Here is a 23,401-nt window from a genome sequence, read left to right as displayed (position 1 = left end):
ATGGCAATGCTTTCTTAGGCTAGATAAACTGTAGTGCTACACGTGCTGAGACAGTCCAAACTCTGAAATGTGTAATAGTTTCACAAAGCAATGGTAAAGACTGACTCAAGGATTACAAGCATTGACACACCAACAGGAGCAGCACATTTCAAAGCAGCAAGAGCAATTTCACAGCTAAAGGATGGCTGCTCCCTTCAGTCTTCCAAAACCATCCTGTGGCCGCCTCATGCTCATGCATGCACCCACTGAGGGAACCTGCACCCCAAACTATCTGCCAACAAGGTATTTCCCTGTGCACGAGTGGTAGCTGACTGCAAAGTCCTTGAATAGATGCATTGCTGGCCTCCTTATACATCCTCAGTCAGGAAGCTAGAAGATAGATTTGGTGGTCCAGTCATCCTTTTCCATTTCCTGAGACTTTGTTCTTCAGGAAGCAAAAACATAGCTGGTGAGAGCTGATGGCATCACAGACACACACACCCCTGAGTGCAGAACTAGCTGCTGCTTCCCCGCAGTACTGTGAATCTTTCTTAACAGGGCATACTTCTACAGAATCGTTGCAGAAGTGAGACCATAAGTCTTGTTAAGTGAACAACAGGGACTAGAAAATATTTAGGTTAGAAGTATTTCTACTTCAGTAACTGGTAAATAAACATAAGGTTTTTTTGTTCAGATTTCTGTTTTACTTGAGAAATATTTCCAGTTGCCTGCAAGGACACAAATGCAAAGCACATGCACAAAACTAATCCTTTCCTGACACTAGCAGGAAAAAGGTTGTTTCAAATGCTACTGATAATAAAAATAGATGCAGGAGAGCTCAGCCCCCCCGAAGCAGACTTCTTGTACCACAGGGTCAGACAGCACGTAACATTATGAGCTAAAACCTAGAATAAAATTATATATTTTCCACTTGCATGAAACCAAGTTAGTTCCAATTACTGCTAGGCGGGGTGTGCATCCACCCGGTTCACCAGGTCCAGCTCTCATCCTCCTGAACACCCACACACAAGTAACTCCAGGCTCTGGGAACCGCAGCATTACCTGCCACACACAGATGCAGTGAAGAGACGCTGGCCTTTCCTTGTCATTCGTTTCATCACTTGCTCATGGCCAGGACCCAACATGTGCTCACCATACCACTGTGTCATCGCCAGTGGCATAAGGCATGCACACGTACATCCTCTCAGCTGATCAGACCCACCCCACAACCAAATGAAGGTATCTTCTGTTACAGGGGAGGGGCAGACTCACACAGGGTCATGATCTTGAAAGTCCCTAACTTTCAGGAAGGAAGAAAAACATTTTTCTCACCCTACTGCAAAGACCGAGAAAGTGGACCCGGAAATCTTGTAAATACACAAAAGTTCTGCTGCAAAGAAAAGGACACAATCTGTTTTGCGGTTACAATGAGTAGGACAAGATGACACAGGCTTAAATTGCTATAAGAAAAATTGTGTTAGACATTAGAAAAGCTCTCAGACTAAGGATAGCATTGTACAATATACCTCCTAGGAAGGCTGTGGGGCATTTAGCATGGGAAGTGTTTAAAAAGGGACCAGACAAACATGTTTGGTGGAATAGCTGAGATATAGCTATTATTGCCTAAGGAGGAGGGAGAGTCCAGATCAAAGTTTTTTAGATTTGTCCAAGCCCCATTTTTTTTTTTTTTATGATCTTTCTGTGGACAAGTTATCCCTACATCTGCCTGCTTAATTTTCATTTTCTCTAGCTCAGCACAGTTAATTTGAGGCTTGGGGGAGGGAGCACATAGCAAGCCTGATGCACAAGATACTGTTTATTTGGAATAAAGTTGGAAGTATTTGGAGATTTTTGGAGCAATTTCTTCATTACAAATATGTAAGTATGTGAGTAAGCTCTCTTAATGCCAGAACAATATAAATAGGTAGACTTCTGTCAAATAACTTGAACAATCACATAGTTTCCATCTTAAAAACAGGGAATGTTGGACACAGAGCTCTGAACCACATGTAATGACACAGCAACTTAAAAAAATGAATCTGGAAGTTAGATTTCCTGGCTCCTCAAGTGACCTGTTTCATGGACTACATGCTTCTCCTGCTCTCCTTCCCCTGCCTTGCTTCACTTCCCCACAACCAGGCAATTCAAGATTACAAGAACTGCAGCATTTCCTCATAAAAGTCTTGCCTGCAGCTGGGGGAAGTCAGACTACAATAGCATTGGTAACTTCTGCTATAACAAGGACACACATCACAAAAATTATAATTACCAAGGGGGAAAAAATAAAAAAAATAAAGCTGCCTCAGGACTTGCACCTTGCAGAGCTGATCTTGGACTGCTAATCTTCATCCCTCTTCTTTATCTTGCCTCTTTCTGTCTAACATTTGACTGAAAATATATTCCTCCACAAGATGATTATCTATAAAAATAAGAGAGAAGTCAGAATAAAGAACTCACTACTGATAAAGAGCAGTATTGCTGGACAAGTACAGAAGAGTTCACACATGCTTGCAAGTGAAGCATTGATCCAGCCCACTGTGCAAAAGGAGACAGCTAGCTCAGCATTTCCCAGCCTCTTTCATAAGGCTGCTGTAATTTAAACCATTAGGAAATCAGAATACAAAGTGAAGATTAAAACTGAAAAGCTCTATGAACAGAGTATCATAAAGCTAGGGCCTGTCCTTCTGCACTATTCCTTACCAGACTTGATAGTCTTGCTTCAATTTCCTACACAACAGCATTGGAAGCCAAGGAGGACCACACTCTGGTCACCCCCACAGGAGGTCTAGCCTCTCACAGCTGGCTGTGTTGAGAGAGGCTAACTCAAATTTAATTTGGAAGCTGATTTGGAAAAAGTTTGGTAGGCCCCATTTATAGACAAAACAGAATTTGGATTCACCATTACCAGTAAGACAAAACAAGAATTAAAACCATTAAAGAATAAGTATAAAGATTTAAAAATGCACTAGGAGTGGAAAAGTCAAGAAAAATCTCCAAAAAGCATCAATGTCAGTGTTTTAATTGGTCATTTTATTTTAAAAAGGCTTTTGCGTCACTGGAATAAATACAATCAAATTCTTCGCATGCTTAAGTCTTTCCTAGCTTATTCGAATGGCATAGTTAACTTTTGATTTATAAATCAAGGATATTGCTCACTGCTATAAGATGCATTCCACTGGGACTCAAAGTCTTTAACAGAGCCACACTGTGCGTACATTCTCCTAATGGTTTCACATTCATGTTCATCAACACTCAGCAAGAACCATAAACAAAGCCCGTCTCTCGGATGCACACATGCAGTTCCCATTGACTTCGTCAGATTTTCAGCTGACTTCAATAAGAACTCTGTGTGCACGCAGGAGGGCAGAACTTGGCTCTGCATGTTTAATAAAATTACATCACTAGATACCTTATAAATGAAGGGCAACACAGGCCATACTGAAAAATAACAAACTGAAAACCCGAAGTGTGGCCAAATTAGTTCAAATTTCAGCCAAGTTTTCCCAGAACAATAAAAATGGCACATGTTTTAGGCAAGATAAAATAAAAGCCCAGCGATATCTTATTCACCAGTGTGCTCTGCCTCCTTTAGCAGGACTAAGTGGGAAACCTATCTACATGAGGCAATGATCTTGTTGTCTCAGATGGAGCAATGATATTGGCATATGAAATGATTAAGTAAAGGTCAAGTTACAAGCTGTGATTTGCTAAGTCATTTCTGCTTCTATATCCCTGCTCTGTAAGTTATGAAGCTCATTGCAACTGGATTTAAAGCATAGCAGAATACCACAGAAGAAAAAGTAATCAATCCTACAATATTAACAACTAATAATATATTATTTTGAACCTACTCCAGTAATGGTATTTTAAAGATTTCAAATGCTTGAATCCAGAAGCATCTATCTTTATAGACGCTTCACCCCTCTTTGTGACCCCCAAAAAGAACAGCATAACAAAAATCCCACACAACTTAGAAACAGCAATCCTCTTCCAAATTTCAAATGACATCTAGCAACACATAATTTCTGCCAGGTATATTAGCTAAGGCACACTAAGCAAAGCAATGCCACATGTTTTCTCCAAATTTCTTCCCTTTATTTTACTTTTACTCATTCCATGATGTAATAACCTGTGCCTTTTTACTGCCTTTTTAAAAATATCTACCTATTAGGATGAAGAATATCCTGCCTTCTAGAAATCTAACTACCACCAGGCTTCTTTGCACTTTCTATTTGGCTGACAAACTCTCATTAGCCTGCAATTACGAATTTATACACAAAAGTACTCAGAGATGGAAATCACAGAGGGGGCTTGATGTTCATGTTTGGTTTTTCCCCCTCTAAGCAGGAACATCTCTGATGATTTTCACACTTAAATAGCAGAACAGATTTCATGAATCATTTTTTCTTCCTGGTTGGAACAACCCCTATTCCCTATTGCATTATAATACTGAGTCACTTTGCATAAAGTTGGCTATTACTGCCAAGCCAATGGAGAGAAAAGAGAAGTGGATGTAATGCTCTGAACGTACATGTGCAACAGGATACGTACCAGTACCAGGATGCTTCTTGAAGCAAATTATTTTTAAATATATTTAAAATTACTTTATAAGACAACTCTTGATCTCATGTAAGGAAAAACTATATCAGATATTGAATGTAGATGTCCAGTGTATCTAATATAATACTGGTGATCAAAATGATGCTAACCCCTCCCTACCACCCCCCCCCCAAATGAAGTAAAGGTCTGGCCAGTTACAACAGTTACAAATTCTGAGTTGCATTGGTTATTCATACTATATTATTCAGTAAGTTAAATAATTATTGTGGTGAAATCTATTTCTCCCAAACTACAGCATCATCAAATTACTAGTTATGAGGTCTGGTAGGACTCTGCTGTCTCAAAATCATCTCCCCTTAACGTGGCACCCTGAAACTGACAGCCCGTGAAGACACTTGCCTGTCTCAGGAGAACTCCTTCATGCAACTCTGTGACTCCAGATCTATTTTCTGTTGGCTCTGATGGAGCATGAGCCTGGTGAATTTATAGTGTGTTACAAGGAACATCTATTTCAGCTTAGCCTTTGCAATTTGGGGTTCACAGAATATCCCCCTCAATCCTGGAGGGTTAGGGTTGGTGGAGCAAGGGAACACTAACAACTGATTTCAACTTTAACTTACTAGCTTTACATTTATAACCCAATGAGTGAAACAAATTTAGGTACCTTACAGGATCGTTTTTAAGGAAACTGATTTTAAAGAGTTAAGAAAAAAAACCACCAGCCCCAAACTCTGCTTTTCTGCATGTCCCATTTAAGCAATGACACATGAAGAACTTTATGTCCAAACAATTACCTAGTACTTTAAATAGGACACCAAGGGAATAAGATTTTAAAATGTATTCACACAGCATGAAACTAATCCTCCTCTTGGGAATACTGGTGCAAATCAGAGTAACTCCTCGGAGGTCAGCTGAAGTACACCAGCATAAAACAAATGTGAGACAGAGGAGAATCGGGCCCCATCTACCTTTATTTTAATGCAGAGGTTGCAGATCATCTGCAATGATAAAGTGAACAACATAAATAAAACTGACATTTATTCAATTGATCTCACTTCCTGCCGACTATTCACAGCTCCAAATATAGGGCTGAAGAACAATGGTTCAAGGAAGAGAGGCAGAAATCCTGCTTCTACCCCATTCACACATTCCTATCCGCCAATACCTCCAACTTGAACTGCTTTTAATCTCCTGATACTGCTGAACTGTTTTAGGTTTAATTTAACATTGCTCCCCAGCTCCTGAAGAACAACTTCTCCTTAGAATAAAATAAAAAGAAAATACAGGATGCAGGGAAGAGATAAGTGTAAAAATCTGTGTAGCATGAGAATCTATAGAAAAACAAGCAAGAAAATCTGTCTTGCATACAATATATATGCAAGGCACTAGCAAACTGACCAATTATTTGAAAATCTAGCACTAAGAATCATATGCTTGCAGGGCAGGAAGACTGAAATATAAGGCTATTACAAGTCATGCTGCCATTTGTGCTAATTTAAGTGAACATGTAATTATTTCCTACAACTTCATGATGTCCTGAACCAGCTTCCTCCCCCTGTGCCAGGCTGATAAAAGGATCCTTAGCAACACACTATATATATTATGCAATGTATTGAACGCTACCAAGGAAAAGCCCTGAATTACACTGAAACAAAGAACATCAGGTGCGAGCAGCAGCACCTCCAGGGAAAGACCACCTTTAACTATTTACTGTGTCAGCAAAGGCAGACATTCTGTTGTACGAATCTCTGCTAGCAGCGAGTAACGGTATTTGCTACATATAACAAAGTTACCACGGATTTTACCTCAAATCTACTTAGGCTCGAGCTCTTCGACCGAGACTTCTTGCGGAGATAGACGGAGAAGAACCGCCGCACTGTGAACTTCTTCATGTTCATTTCCATTGCCCCGTCCGAGCTCCGGTGCGGAGCACGGCGGAGCTGCAGTGCCGGAGGAAGCTAGCACATCCCAATTGCCTCCTATTTATATCCACAGGCAGGAGGAGATCCTCTAGAGCCTCCGCTTCTCTTCATCCAGCCGGGCTCGGCTAGATGGGCGAGAGGTGTGCTGCCCTGAGTGCGTGCGGTGCGCTGCTTGCTGCCAAAAGGCGTTTCACTCCGTCCGTCTGCCTTCCCACTGTTTACATTTCGGTGCTGCAAGCCTAACTCTCTCCCCACTCCCTCTCCCCCTCGCCTTAGGTCCTACTACACCCAATCAGGCTCTGCTGCTGCTGCATGCATAATCAGCTCCGGCAGATGACAGCTCCCCAGTCCCAGGCGTAGCAGGTTTGAGATAAATATTAGATGCGTCTGTGGCTTTGTACTGCCCTCCTCTCTCAGCCAGGCTTTTTCGATTTCCTGGTTTCTGAATCACATGGGGAATAGGCACATGCTGCACTTCTGTTTTTAGCCCGGAATTTCGCTACTGCTATAATTACTGAGGGCTACGGTGGTCAGATCTGCGAAGAGGCGAGCTCCTGCACCAGAGCCTCTCCTGGGAAAAGGCTGAAGGACGCCATGAACCCACTGTCAGAACAGGAGGGTCTGGACCTCCTCTCATCCTGGGGACTGTGCACAGTAACGCTTCCCACACCCTTAAATCAAAAAGCTTAAAATCCTATTCATAGCTTACCCACCAGCTCCACATTAAAATACCTAACGCTGGCACAGCTCTGAAAATAGAAAGCACACTCTAAATGGGAAGTATTACTATTCTTATTGTACTACAGCAGGGAGCTACAGCCCTTCTCAGAGGTTAAATATGTACATCTATTTACAGGCTGCAGTTTGAGCTGCTCGCTATACTGGAAGCATGCATATTTACAGCTGCCCCCACCTCCATCCAGCATAAACACATTTTTCAGCTTTTCTTCAAGAACTAATGAATCTGAGTGTGATCCAGAGACTGAAGAGCTTTCGCTGCCTGCTGTACACAGCTCGGGCTCCTTGTCCTTGGCAGCCTTTCGTTTCTGACTAGCAAGGAGCATCCAGACATGCCTTTCTCCCATATCCTCATATGGAAAGTGAATGTCTCTGATGACTTATTAATGACTCAGATAAATAATCCCAAAGAGAGCTGACACCACTACAGCCTGAGAAAACTCTCGGAGGTTAAATGACAATACCTCTCCAATCAATCTGCTCTACACAGAGGGAGTTGAATTTTGCTTTAATTGCACATCTGGGCTCTGCCATGAACCACGTTGGCTGGTCATGCCTGTTGCTACCTGCTTTGTTTGCAGGTTTTCTGTCCCTCTCATTTGTTTAAAGCTCGCCATAGTCTTTGTACCTGGAAAAGCAAGAAAATTTTAAAAAGTAAAGGAGTATTTTGGCACTACATACTCTTTTACCACTACAGCTGTGTTGGCTCTGGCTAAAGACCCTGGAGTGAAGGCAACAGCCCAGCAGAAACCCAGCTATTTACAGATACACCAAAACCATTTTCACAAGCAATTAACAGGTAAAAAGCAATGTGGTGACCTGATCTCACCAGTAGTAGCCTGACCAGAGCAAGGGCCTGAGGCACTTGCCTCACCCCAACCTTGCCCTGATTGATTCCTTGGCTTTTACTTGCTGCAGCACTGCTAGCGCTTCTTTCTGCACCCTGCCCTCTGCCTGCAAAAGGGGCAACCTTAGCCTTGCTTTCCTGCTGACAAAGGCTTTTCAGGGCCACACATGTTCTCATGGTTGTAAACCACTTCAGCTTTAAATAGTAATCAGACTAATCAGGATAGCTCCCTGAAACCTTCTCTTCAGGTATACAACGAAGTCCCACCTGGACACTGACATCGTGCAGAGATGATCATTTCCCTGCTCTGAGTACACAAGGTATTATCCTTCCCTATGTAAGTAAAAGCAGTATATGAGAGGCTGCTGCTATTTATGCTAGCAGATTTATCACAGCCTTCACTTTCCATTAGGCAAGCAGTACTTTAACATGCAAGGACATGTGGTTACCATTAAACATACCTGTTCTGCAATAAGCATCCAACAATATGTATGCTACAACTTATTAGTTATCAATTACATTTATTATGTTCAGAATTTTGTTCTTTTTGTTCACACACACACAATCAGTTACAATGGATTAGCAGTGTAATGTGAACATCAGAGTATAAGCTGACCTTTGATGCTACAGGTTATACTGCAATGTTAACAGCATCTCCAGGCTAGGAGGCAAGTCTCCTCTTACATCCCTGCTAAGATGCAGGCATGGAAATAGGCATGATCTGCTTGTTTTCTTACTCTCCTCCCAACAGGTGATTAGGGATTAAATACAGAAGGATAAATAACCACCAGTGCCAGGACACTGCTCTTCACCTATGGGGCAGCAGAACAATAGAGGTATTGCTGAAAGCATCTTCCAACTGTAAACACCACAAGCAACAAAGTTACAAAAATTTACAGAAGAAAGAGTACAAGTACAGAAATCAAACAAAAGGTGAATCAAACAAAAACATGAGCATTGAAAACTAAGCACAGGGACAAATATCTGAAAAGTAAATTCTACTGCAGTTGCATTCACACAGTAAGCTTCTGGGACACGGAACTTAGCTTTACTTCAGAACAACAAATATGAGAAGGTGTCAAAAAATTATCTCCAACTTTCAGCTACTGAAACAACATACAGTTTTTCCAATGATTTTTTCTTTTTTTTTTTCTTTTTTTTTTCTCTTTTTTCTTTTAAGGTGCAAGCCAAAAACCAAATTAGATGACACTGGAACATTCATCATTATATTTATAAACTTATAACTGTCAGATCAACTTACAAGTTAAAAAAAAAAATCATTGCACTTAGAAATTCATGGCTATAAAGTATTAACAGCTCCCCTCTGAGTAATTTCAACTGCTAAGGAACTGCTGGAAAAATAAATCCACTGAATGTTTCCAAGATAAAAAATAAACAACAAAACTGTTGGATGGGGCATATAATGCATTGATATCAAGTATTGATACTCTGTATTCTGAATTATACTTTTTTAAACTGTAATAATATTTGTTGCAGCACAAAATAAAGAAAGAAAAGATCATGGCTGCTCCCAGTGAAGTTAATAGCAAAATAAAGTTTATTTCAATTGGAAAAGGGCTTAAAAAAACAAGCAAACAAAAGAAAACCAAATCCAGTATTTGAAACAAACTCTCCAACAGAAACCACTCGAAATTTGATATCAGACAGCCCAGGTTCCAAATTTTAAATGTTAAAAAGAAAATTCCCAATAATATCCAATGAAAGCTGAAGGACCTCTCCTTTTGTTTGCAGACGGACTATAACAACAGTGGTAAAAAATTGAAGGATGCAATGTGAGGAAATTCACACAGGGCAACAAAGCAACCTACATAGAACCAAAGCAAGAAGGATGCCAGATGCCAATGCCACAGGAATCACCAATTTCTAAAGAAAAAAAAAAGTAACTTGATTTTTTTTTCCATGAAATAAAGCACAAATCAAAGACATCTACCACAAACCATGGCCTTGACTATGAAATTTCTTAAAGAAATTCTATACTACAATATCATACAGCATGTCAGACCTATGACCAAAATGGACTTTCTAATTTTTATGTGAATCAACAGTTCATAAGCAAAACCAGAATGATATTGCTACTTGAGCAAATTAAAGAACCACTGTAAAAGTAAAAATACATAAATTGATAGTATCCTCCCTGTGTATGCCATCAATATCAGCTATCCATTCTCAATAAGTTTATGAGGAAAACAGAAAAGCATGAAAGCATCAGAGGCACAGACACTAAAGACAGACCAAATAACATTAGCAGAAAACAGCATGCAGAGAAAGGGAAAAACAAAGTACTGTGATAGAGGCCACAAGAGACAATGCTACAGAAAAGGTGAATTACACAGTACTGTTTATGCTCTCATTAAAGAGGATCAGGATCAAGAGCAGATGTTTCCAAGAGACACCAATGAGCAGAACAAGGAATAATACCTCCCTCAAGGTGATTAGATGGTACATGACTCTCAGTTATTGCTATTGCCTGATTTTGAATGCTGGGCAACTTTCCATATGGCTTTTTTTTTTTTCCTTAGTGAGCAATTGAGGTGGTTATTTTTCTTATGTTTCTTTTAAAAAGAAAGAAAAATAATGGGCAAGAAACGCCTGATCCCATTACATCAGCATGCCAATCTGGATCCCAGCCTTTCCAGCTGCTATATCTAGTTATATACCTTGTCCAGTTCAGCATCTTGCTGATGGGACTAGAGTACTCTCTCATAAAAAGGATACACTGCCCAGCCATCATTATGGAATACAGACAACAGCTTGCATTCTCAGACACGTTTCTCACCATCAATGATAAGCAAGTGATCAGCAAGAGTGGCTGAATGGGGATGTAAGAGAAGTTTCCAGTAGAGGTAAAGGTTTCCAGGTCCCTTCAGCCATTTTGCAAATTAAAATTACTGCTCAGAAGAAAGAAGAAAGCAAAGTCATACATCTCATCTGTGTCCAATGAATGGGCAAGTTGGGAAGCAGTTGGGAATGCAGACTGCTTGCCTGCCATCTTCTCCACTCCTTGGAGCAACACAGCAGACCTACAGTATCTGCTTAATCTTGTACCTGTAATAATAAGGCCTCAAGAGATTAGGCAAAGACAGGGGACTGTTTATATATGCATACTTTTAATTCCTTAATTGCTAAAAGCATTATCCAACACTGGCAATTACATAACAGGTTACCGGTGTAAATACAACTGTAGCAATTGTAGGAGAAAATGGCTTCCTTCGAAAAGATCACTTTTGCTCAATATGCTGGTATTCCTGTAAGTAGGTTCAATTCAACAGCTTTGAATGTTCTTGAAACTAAGTATCAAGATAATTTCTAGGTAAATTTGAAACCAATATTTCATAGGAATGCAAGTAGCTTAGATGGAAAATCTTCCATGCTTTTCTTTCTAGTAGACTCCACTTCAGCAGATGAGATCAGAAAAAATATACTTAATGGTACTGAGAGGGTAAAGTGTCTCTGCACATATCATGCTGGTGCACAAGAAATCTCCTTACTGAAGTTGCCTAAACATCTACTTCTTCAACTCCTTCTAAACACTTAATAGTCACATGATGATAGAGTAGTTCTGCTTCTGGAGATATCAGATGGAGAGCACTATAAAGACATATGGCCTGTTCTTATTTGTGCACAGAGAACTGGGACTGCTGCAGAAATAATAGCTCAAGGACAAGATAACAAGATTTGATTGAGTATTCAGCAGATGACAGATGTTTTAACTCTCACAAAAGCATCTTGTGTTAGTGCTTGAGTATCATATTGGCAAGCGTCACAAGTGCTGTATTGACTGCTCCCATATGTGTTTTACTACTTATAGACTCACACTATCGTGCAACAACATCACTGGCCACATACATGTCAGTTTGCTGTGGTCTGTTTCTAGGATAGAGATCAAGTCATCTATCAGTCTGCCTTGAAAACAAGCTTGGAATAGTATCAGATTCAGTTTTCTTTTTATTGAGGACTTTTACCGACTTTTACTTTCTTGGATGATACAAGTGTTCCTTGGCCTTAGACAAAAGTACAACACAAAGAATTCAACAATCTCATTTACATAAGCTTCTACTCCAGTGCAGTTGAAGGAGATTGCTAAAGATACAATTCTGCTTTGGCTAATATGCAGAAAATCATACTCCTATAATGGATTAGAAGTTTTATAGAAAGAAAGATGCTACTTCATATGAACAATTGTATCACATGAATATTTATGAATATCCACTTTGCCTGAACATTGTACAATACAAAATTGGATAGCAGAATTTCATTATGTGCAGCATATGTTTACTATTTATTCAGACTAGCCGTGAACAACACTAAAAAGGAATACACTCATTCAAAATCTACTAGTAGGCAAATTTAGGTTCTGGAAAATATACACCTAACAGGAGAAAGTGCACAGAAGATTTACCACACCCCATTTTTACTTTTATTAACCATCAAAAGACTAAATGGACTAAACTGCACTAAACAGAGAAGCCAGACCATAGCTTGCCCTTGAAATCCTGACACAGAAGTGCAGAATTGGGCTTAGGAAATTTCACTCAGGAAAGTATCAACTGTAGGAAGAACTTTTCTATTAGATAACAGAAATACTCACTGAGGTAGTAAAGCAAATGAGGTCGATATAAAGCATCATATATAGTTGAGCTGACTGACCTGAATTAATATCCTTCATATCTGAGACTGTTTTGTATAACCTGAAAAAGCACATTGATCTCTCTATGCCAGTTGCAGTCCATGTGCAAAACCCAGTCACATCTTGATTTCCTATGAGAACAGGGGCATTGATTACACTGTTTTTTTCTTCTTATTCTTTCTTACTGGTATATCATGTCCTTAGTGAAGAAAAAACACAGATTTTTAACCAGAAAGAAGCCAGACTGCACTTGTGCCAGTTTCATGATTTTGACAAATGGGTGTGCAAATTCAGGTCCTTAAATGCACATACATGCACTGACATTTCCCACATCTTTGTTTCAGATCTCCTTCTATAAAATGGAACTGGAATGCTCTGCCACTTCACAAGACCTGTTTCAGAGTAAACACAATGATCACTATTATGTGCTCATAGTCAAAATTTCAATTTAGCCTTAGCACATATATGTTAGTTTTGCTTACAGAACCAGATTAACTGTAAAATCAAAAAAAAAAAAAAAAAAAAGAATAAATAGATGACACATGCAAATTTACCTTGGTAGAAATTATATCTAGCAGGGCAAATGATATATTGGATATTTTCAAAATATATGACATATCTAATGCCTTTCAAAAATCAGTATCAAGGTTGCGTGAACACCTACCCCATGTTAGACACCACAGAAATTAAATTCATATATCAAAAATCAATAGTCACTCTTGAAATCTTGAGCATTAGTTTCCTTCTTGTTAGGATTCTTGTATTTCTTATAGGACTAATTTTGAAGGCATGTTTTAAATTTCTGTACTAGCAGTACTTAGATTACAGACACAGCTCACAGCTTGCCCCCTTCCCCCTTTTTCTTTTTTTGGAAAAAGAAACTGAAGAAACAGATCAGAGAAAAAAGTGTTGTGATACACCCCCTCTTTCTTTCTCTAATACAGTTACACAGGAAGTGTGAAATTGAAAAACAAAAATACATGCAAAATCATTTCAACCTTCAAAAAAGTTGGTTAGATTCCATCTGACATTTACAAAACCACATACTGATTTCACCTAGTACAATACCCCATTTTACAATGGGATTACAATGTCCCATTTTACAACTAGCAACTAAAGCCAGTATTAAATATGACTTCCATCCACTTTACACAGTAAAGCTAACAAAAAATTTACATCAGGATTTCATAACAACAAAACAGAAAAGGACATAGGAACAGAACTAGCAAAAATGATTATGTTAGCATCTACTCTGAGATCTGAAGTAATCTCATGAAGAAATAAAAACTGAATTTTTAGAGCTACTTTGAAATCATCCACATGCCCTGGATGTATATGTATAACTTCAAAGTAGTGAACAATTGTAGCCACATATGTACAGACAGCTCACTTGGGATAAAGTAGCCTCCATCCAACAGTGCTCTAATCACACAAGGACAGATGACAGGACATACCCTTAGCACAAGGACTATGTGGGTCCAGAGACAGGTGCAGCAGGTCAGTGAAAGCACCTTACGTGAAGACAGGAAATGCAGGCTATATAAACATCCCCTGGGTTAGGACTAGTTGCCGTTACAAGGTTGAAGGTTGGTTTAATTTAGATATGTTCAGTATGTTCCATGACCTCTTCCTGTAGCCTTACCTGAATTCAGCTACATAAAGTGCCTCCATCTCTAAACCGTAGTGCCACAGCTTTCATCTAAGCCACCAGGTAGCAGGAAGTACATGCTCTTTTTGCATAAATGCTCCTGCCCACATTGGAGATGAGTCTTCTTAATTGATGCTTCAACAATCTGGGAGAAATTTCAACATCTTGTGTATGTCTTCCTACTCTTCTAACAAGTGTGTGAAATCTGTTGCAAAGAGCATTTACAGAATATGAAAAACTCAAATGTCTGATTAATCTAATTATAACCTAATGGACAAAGAAAAGTCACCTAAAGCCTTGGACACCTCTCAGTGAATTTATTGTATCCTTTCAAATCCTTAAATAACCCTATAATTCAAAGAGGTATACATAGAAATAATCAACACTATATATAACACAAACACATATGAAACGAGAATCTATTGCCCATATGTGCAATGCCAAACTGGCAGTTTGTTTTGTCTGTTGTTCCTCAAGTACAGATAAAAATGTACAATCAAGTCTACCATAACGTAAGCCATGCCATTTAATACAAGTTCAAGTGCTTATATAGGTGTGTGTGTATATATACATATATATACACACACATATATATATGCCCCATATATATATATATACACACACACACACACACAACTTATATATATACACCCTCAGAAATACTGATTAAAATACCGAAGAACTTTCCAGTGTCCTCCTTAGTATACTATGTGGTACAACGCATCAATGCATACTTGTGGTCAAGGCGTCATGAAACCGTCTACCTAAATACATATTTCAAGCAATGCAAAATACGTATTAACACAAAAATCTTAAATTCATTACTTCACCAGTAATCTTTTTTTTTTTTTTTAACCAATGAAAAATCCTATAGGAACCACTTATCTCCAAACTGCAAACTGAACATTAATGTCACAAAACATCTAAAATTCATAAAACATGCCATGCATAACATGTGCACACATTATACGTTCACTGAAACATGACGCATTAATCCTAATGACATTACTGGGATTTGTTTCTGCTGTTTCCCTGAATGTCCAGTATTCGATCTTATCCTCCAAAGCAGTGTGGAACAGAATGTCTATCCATTAGGAGACTGGTTAATACTGAGACTCCCAAAAGAGAAAACAGGTATCTATCTCCAGTAGGAGGAACAAACAATGCAGCTGCTATACAGCCATGTAACAAGGTTTCTTCCCCCTCCATTACAGACACCTCAAGGGCAGCTTGGGCAGCCTAAGAAACTGCTGCAAGCAAGGCCACCGGGCAGCCTTTCCCAAGGCAGAGCGGCACCTCAGTATGCACCAGGGAAAGCAGGGCATTTCAGTAATGTGATGGTCTCTGCAGTCTGGCTGCCAGGCAGCAGTGGCTGCTCCTGAAGAGTGGGTGACCTGAGAGCAGAGGTGGCCTTGGTGCAGGCCATGCCCTCACCCACGGGCACCATTCCTCAGGGCTGAACGCAGCTGGCGGAGCTGGTGCTGGTAACAAGGCCCATGGGCAGCCGCAGCCATGGCAAGTGGACGGGCCGGGACTAAGATGCAGCCAGGAGCAGCAGGAGACGTGGCAGCTGGCAAAGCTACAGCACGAGGGGCCCAGGCTGGAGGCAGAGGCCAAAGGCAGGGCTGGAGGCAGCCCACAGCGTATTTTCAAGGAACCCATACGGGGCACTGCCTCATTTTTGGCTTGCTAATTACAACATTTAATAGAGTATCAGTGTTAGCATTTTTTCTCAAATAAGAGAATAATTTATTATGAAGATCCAAACTACTTCTTACAAATACTAGCTACCCTTTGAAAGCACAAACAATAACAGTTAGGCCTGGCAACAGGGAGGGCGTAGTCACATTATCACACCGGTGGTGAGTAACTGCTCTCATTCTCTTGAGGTGGACCAAGGCCTACAGATCATTACAAGTGCTGTATTATTTAATAGAAAATATTTCTTTCACTGCTTATCTGACCGTTGTGGTGCTCTTAACAAATATCAGGCTAGTACATTTTGCCTATTATTTTTAATTTGCTTTAAAACAAACCCACACAACATTCAGACAGGATTTGACCACCACACACCTATGATTCACTGGGAGCCTTGCTGTTTCACTTATAAACAACATTTCTTCTCTAGCACTGAATTGACTCTGGCACAAGAATAGACTTAAGATCATATCCAGAGAAGCTGCAAATAAATTGCAGCTGAACATCTTAGGAACTGAAAACCGCTCAACTTATCACTGTGATTTTAGTATGTTCTTAACATTTATAACATCTTTTTTTTTTCCCTCTACCTTCACTCCTTCATCCTCTCCTCGTCTTCTCTCTCGCTTCCCGTTACTCAGATCTTCTCTTCAAATGTGTGACTCACATCTTACCTTCATCCCTCTTGTCTTTACTCAAAAAAGCTGAAATAACAAAAAATTAACTTGAGCTTGAAGGCAGAAGGATTACTTTCAGCTATCTGACTTTTAGGAACTACTTTATGGCACCTGTCTGGAATTCAGAAGGTCCAAAACATATGAGAAAGTAAGAAGCAAAAAGAAAAAAAAAAAAAAAAAAAAAAAAAAAAGGAGTCAGAGGACTCTATGCGCCATTTACATTCTGTGCTAGGCTGGAAACAGATAAATCCTTTCAGTAACATGGCTGATTTCTACAGTATTATTGCATGTCTTCTAGCACACCTAACTTTAACATCTCTTGGCTTCTAGAGAAATGGAAATACACAAGAAACATATTCTTTCACTGAAGAAAAAAAAAAAATACAAATGGCTACCTCAGTCCAGTTAAGCTACTGCAAAACAGATGTAGATGTTAGAGATGCTGGAAAACAAGAACTAAATCAAGTTCTTCATGGCAAGGAGGAATGAAGCTAAAGCCACCTGCTTCTCATAGAGCCAGTAATGGGTTTGGAGGCTGCACAGAGTTTTGTTGCATTTTAGACAAAGATCTTGGGTTGCAACAGTGATGTCATGAGTCCTGGCATAGACCCATCACTTGTGGCCTCACTCTGCCATCTCCAGGCCACCATTTCTTTCTTTCTTTCTGTTGATATAATTAATTCACAGCCATGGAATGAACCTAACTAGAGAACAGGTCCAAATTAAAATTGAACCCAAACCCACCCAATAATGTTACCTTTTAAACCAGTTCAGTTCCCTGATCTGATTCACTGTGTGGCTATACAAATGTCTGCGCCAACCCAATATTTGTTCCTGTGGTGTGGGCAGGAACATGTGCTTGTGAGTGGCTCTTCCTTCTTTGGCCAGGATGGGTTATGCCAACATAAACTGCTTGCTTCCCAGATATGAAAGCGGCATGCTGTTGCTGCCTGGCCCAGCAGAACTGGAGTCACTGAGTAGACCACATCAAACTACCCCTTAGATGATAATGAAAGTTAAGAGAATAGCTCTGGCATAGACAGAGCATTTTAAAATCTTATAAACTATTTCTTCTTTATAAAACCAGCAGAAGTAAATTAACTAACAACATACAATAACTGGAACCATGGACTGCCGTTATGTGTGTTAAAAACTTGAATCTATAATCGATTCTCAGCCTTTTTAAAAGGAAAAGGATTTTATAAGGGAGAGAAACAGTAACCTAGAGCTGCACTGCAGAAATTCAGGAGGTTACATGACTGTTTAATTGACTCAGAGGTGCTGATATTGATACTTTTCTTGTCAAGCTATTCCACATTCTGCTACATCTGTATAACTGCACACACAAACACACATCTCTCACAAATCTTTGCATACAACTGTAGTATTTATGCTGGTATATGCAGAACTTGAGTATGTTATGTGCTACAGGTCTGAGATATTAGTGATTTACCTTAATAATTATATCATCTCTTCAGAGACTGCTACTAAAACAAGAGAATGCAATGAGACTCTCAGGAACAGAGAGCTTCAGGTTTGCTTGAGCTTGCGTCTTTGCCATCCAACGAAAAAGGAGTACCTCCAAGCCAACCAGGGCTCAAGTTTGTATATATATTCTATTTATTTATTTTCATATTCCATGTATTTAACTTGTTGCACACCAGCTCAGTAGTGGTTCTCCTAATGAGGAAAGTCAGAGGCAGAACAGTCACAGGGTCACACAAGCAGATCTCGTCCCTACAGGCAAATGTCATCTCTGCATTCAAGGTGAATGCAAATCAAACAACCCAAGCTGTGCAATTTGGATGTGTTTGATGCACATCGCTTAGTGAATTTGAGAACCACTATCAAATTGATTATGGATGTAACCATAAGCAGTTCATACTTTAACCATAAGCATTCAACGTGCAATTGCTCCAACTATCATAAACTTGGTTTAATGCCATCATAAAGTTATCTCATGCAGTTAATTTAAGTTTCCAATTCCACTTAAGTTTGCAGCTCTACTTTCCTATCTAGAAACTTACCTTCCTCTAATGGTGAAAATCCTTGCTGTAGTGTCTAGTACAGATGCATTACAGCCAATTTAAAATCCTTTGCTCCTATGGCAGCACCTTTCTTTAACTTAAATATTTATTTTCCCTACCTATAAGTAGATTTTTTTTTCCTAAGTAACCATATCTTCTCCAAGTCTTGACTTGGCTGTGCTAAATGATAATGGGCTCTTTCAAGCATCTCTCTTGTCTGTGTCGCAATATACAGCCGTATCCTAGACTTGTTCCAGCCTTCCTTGTATATGCTATTAGCAGAAGGTTTTATCAGAGCCCCAGTAGTAACATTAATTAGAAAGTCTTTATCACAAAAGGCACTTCAGGGTGTTTCTCAATTTTTCCCATGGCCATTTCAGATTGGTAGTTCACTCCTGCCCTGTAACAGGCCATCTGACAGGAGCGACCTTCTGATGCTGTACATATTCCTCTTGGCAGTGTCTGTTCTTTCTTGTCATTAAAAGCTACATTATTTTTAAGTGGAGGGGGCAGGGGAGAACGAGGGAGGAAGGTGGAGGGGGGTGACAAAATGCTGAAGATTGCATGCCATACACAATAAAGGCTGAAAAGTATCTATAATTACCTCAAATTTAACTTTTTCATAGCATAATTTTAAAAGAAATTCTTACAATTTTGGGATTTTGACAAGATCTGTAACACACATGGAGCTAGAAATGCCATTATAACTAAAGTGTTGTTAATTACTTGCTGTGTTAATAACATGCAGCTAACTCATAGCTGGATCTAAGGCTCCTTCCTTCACCCCATGCCAGCTGGAAGGTAGAAACTAACTACAAAGACTTTTATAACTCTAAAGCAACATTTCACACTATGAATTAGTTCACATGCATACCTGTCTTAGGAGAAAGGCATGCTTATTTCTCAGGATATGCTCTTTCAAGGCACCTTCAACAGACAGGCAGAAATGTCAAGCAGCAGTTATAAAACAGAGGTAGGGTGAGACAAATGTTTGGAAAAAGGCTGACAATAAAAAGAAATTAGACAGTCATCAACCTTTTTGCCTACATGTTTCTCTATCAATTTACTTTATCAGGGAGTTCTAAATAATAACCTACATTCTCAGACACACAAAAGGTAGGAAGCAGTGGAAGGCAAAGAAATGTTTGTTATGCTGCCAGTTTTGAAAACATTAAGAAAAATGAAGTTGCCTGAACACTAGTTCTGTGAAGCTGTGTAACCACTCTCCCTAGCCATGCAACATTAGATCAATTGTATCCAGTGGTGAATACACAGAGTTTTCATGTACACAAAATTCAGAGTACCACTTTCCTTTTTTTCCCTTCCAGAGAGTTGGTTAGAAAGGAAAGGCTTTCAAGAAGCAGGTAAGAGATCAATTTAAAAATAAAATAAAAAAATGTAGGACTCCAAAAAAAAAAAAATCACAAAGCAATCATTGCAACAGATAAGTCATCTCCCTTTTTCATCTTTCAAGGCTCCCTCAGGATGGGAGCCCACTTTATAATCCCTCACTCAAGTCATTAGCTGCATTACCACACTAACGAATTACACTGACCTTTTCTATATATCTGAATTCTTCTGTCAGGTCTTAAGTTTTATAGAGCATTAAGAAATTACTTTTTTCTTTCTTTTTTTTTTTAATATGAATGCTATTTCATACTTTTGTGCTTCTTGGAATCATCATCAGTGGTCAAAATGAACCTTGGTCATTTTGTCCAAACAGTGCATTTCTTTCTTTGATATATATGCATTTCTTCTAAACACAACATGAACTTGGAATTTATTAATGTTTGTTTTGATGATAGCTTGAACATTGCTGTGAGAAATTTTCCCCTCAGAACCACTAGTGCATAATCTGAATTTTAACTTAACCTTGATTTGAGTTCTGTTTGGTTACATCTTTAGGCTTTTTATTTGAAAACGAAGGAAGTTAAGCAATCACAGAATAAATACTACCATCTAATATTTCTTAGATAAATTTACTGCTCTTAAACCACTTCTAAAACTTTTAAGTTTTGAAGTCTGTGGCTCAGTAAAAACTGATTTGAAAATGGTTAATATTCAGTAGTTCTTAAATATATGCAAAAGTAGGTATAAAAATGATACTTAAAATTTCCTGTGAAGTTTCAGAAAAACTCTGAGAACATTTCTTAAATGGCTAGCACATTCTTTTTTGCCGTGACAGATTTTGAATTATTTCATCATAGCAGAAATAGCAGATATAGTAGCAGATAGCAGAAATAGCAGATATAGTAGAAATCATGTTAATGTGAGTGAAAAAGGGATATCTGGATATCTCTAGCCCACTTGCTTACTTAAAGCACAACCATTGTCAGCACTAGGTCACGTCAGCTATGTGTTCTTCGAGCTAAGTTTCAAACATCCCCAGATGAAAACTACACAGTCTCACTGGGTGACCTAATTCATTGTTGCTCTACCTGGTATGTCAATGTGTTTTTGTTTATTTGTTTTTTATCTCCAGGCTAAGCCTCATTCAGTGGCACCTGTGGCCACTGACCACAACTGCTTTGCCTGCCATGAAGAGTTTGGCACCTTCATCTTCTGATCACCCTTCATGTAGATGGGGACTGCCTTTATATCACTCCCCCTTAGCATCTTAATAAACAGCGAAAACCCAGCTTTCTCAGTTTGTAAATAATGTGTTCTATGATCTGTCCCTTCATAGTTTTTCCATAACTTCTTGACACAGGTCTTACCAAAGTGGATTCTATAATATAGGACATAATCATTAGTAATAGCAACCATGACTCACAGTTACATGTATTTTTAAATTAAAAACAAGTAAGTTTTCATAAAACTTGTTACTAGCAGGTATGTATGTTATGTGTTGTGACTAATATCATGAAATAACTAAATGTAATTCTTTAAATTCCAATGATAATTAGTCTAATATATACAATCCTCAAAAGTTTAAATCATTTAAATTCAAAACTTCAAAGTAAAGTCACATTTTCTCTGCCAGAACTGTCATCAAGACTGAAGCCTGAAAGTTTAAATTACTTCAGCATTTCTTATTTAAAAGTATATAAGCCCATTTATTTTGCAAAATGATTTAACTAGTTGTAGTTATTACTTTCCTTTGATTACGTGCTTTTCATTTTTGCAAGAATCACTGATGAAGCAGTTCAAGTATTTCTCAGCAGCATCAGAACTAAAAAAAAAAAAAAAGAAAAAAAAACATACACAACTGCTAACAATAGCAGCATTACTTTCCCAATGCTTATACAACTCTACTGCATCAAAACAGACATAAAGCAATCAACCCTGAACCAGAATTTATTATTGCTAACCTTTATGTAAACATGATAAGCAAAGTTGTGAAAACACTACCTATATTATTTAAAGTAGTCATCAAGGTTACATGGGATTTCTTGTACTGATCAAGTTAATGTTCCTTACAGCTCAGTAAGCAGCATCTTTTATTGACCAATAATTAATGCTTCAGAAAAAGAAAACAAGCCACAGTTCACCCAGACAGTTGCATAATAGTCACCAGAGATGATGGTGAAGGATATTCTTCAAACTTAGTTTCATTCAATTATATCCTGACTGATAATGTAGGATTACCTTTATTTTGGCTTGCACAACTTGAAAACACTTCTGAAATAAATTATCCTTCACTCTTTAATAATAAATTTTAATAAATAATTTAATAAATAAATTATTCTTAAATTATTCTTTTATTATTCTTTAATAAATAAATTATCCTTCACTCTTTAACATATTCATCAATGATCTGGATGACGGCATTGAGTGCACCCTCAGTAAGTTTGCAGATGACACCAAGCTAGGTGCGTGTGTCGATCTGCTCGAGGGTAGGAAGGCTCTGCAGGAGGATCTGGATAGGCTGCACCGATGGGCTGAGGTCAGCTGTATAAAGTTCAACAAGGCCAAGTGCCGGGTCCTGCACCTGGGGCGCAATAACCCCAAGCTGAACTACAGGCTGGGAGATGAATGGTTGGAGAGCTGCCAGGCAGAGAAGGACCTGGGAGTGATGGTGGACAGTCGGCTGAATATGAGCCAGCAGTGTGCTCAGGTGGCCAAGAAGGCCAACGGCATCCTGGCTTGTATCAGAAACACTGTGACCAGCAGGGCTAGGGAGGTGATCGTCCCCCTGTACTCAGCTCTGGTGAGGCCGCACCTCGAGTACTGTGTTCAGTTTTGGGCCCCTCGCTACAAGAAGGACATGGAGGTGCTTGAGCGGGTCCAAAGAAGGGCGACGAAGCTGGTGAGGGGCCTGGAGAGCAAGTCCTATGAGGAGCGGCTGAAGGAGCTGGGCTTGTTCAGCCTAGAGAAGAGGAGGCTCAGGGGTGACCTTATTGCTCTGTATAAGTACATTAAAGGAGGCTGTAGCGAGGTGGGGGTTGGCCTGTTCTCCCATGTGCCTGGTGACAGGACGAGGGGGAATGGGCTAAAGTTACGCCAGGGGAGTTTTAGGTTAGATGTTAGGAAGAATTTCTTTACTGAAAGGGTTGTTAGGCACTGGAACGGGCTGCCCAGGGAGGTGGTGGAGTCACCATCCCTGGAAGTCTTCAAAAGACGTTTAGATGTAGAGCTTAGGGATATGGTTTAGTGGGGACTGTTAGTGTTAGGTCAGAGGTTGGACTCAATGATCTTGAGGTCTCTTCCAACCTAG

General features: G+C 39.3%; 1 protein-coding gene across 5 annotated transcripts in view; it reads right to left on the bottom strand.

The window, feature by feature from the left end:
* Nucleotides 1-23,401, bottom strand: part of RPS6KA2 (ribosomal protein S6 kinase A2) — a 301,250-nt gene that overhangs the window by 157,401 nt on the left and 120,448 nt on the right. The window contains exon 1 of one of the 5 annotated variants that reach the window (XM_068676929.1): nt 6,345-6,885. The exons of the other annotated variants lie outside the window; for them this stretch is intronic. Within the exon in view, the coding sequence (XP_068533030.1) occupies nt 6,345-6,443 (99 nt within the window). The 5' untranslated portion in view covers nt 6,444-6,885. Of the gene's footprint in view, nt 1-6,344; nt 6,886-23,401 lie in introns of those variants that run through there. 5 annotated transcript variants of the gene reach the window in all.

The sequence above is a fragment of the Anas acuta genome, chromosome 3 (genome assembly GCF_963932015.1).
Source record: "Anas acuta chromosome 3, bAnaAcu1.1, whole genome shotgun sequence".
In the NCBI taxonomy this organism is placed as follows: Eukaryota; Metazoa; Chordata; class Aves; order Anseriformes; family Anatidae; genus Anas; species Anas acuta.
This window is presented reverse-complemented; position numbering and strand designations above follow the sequence as displayed.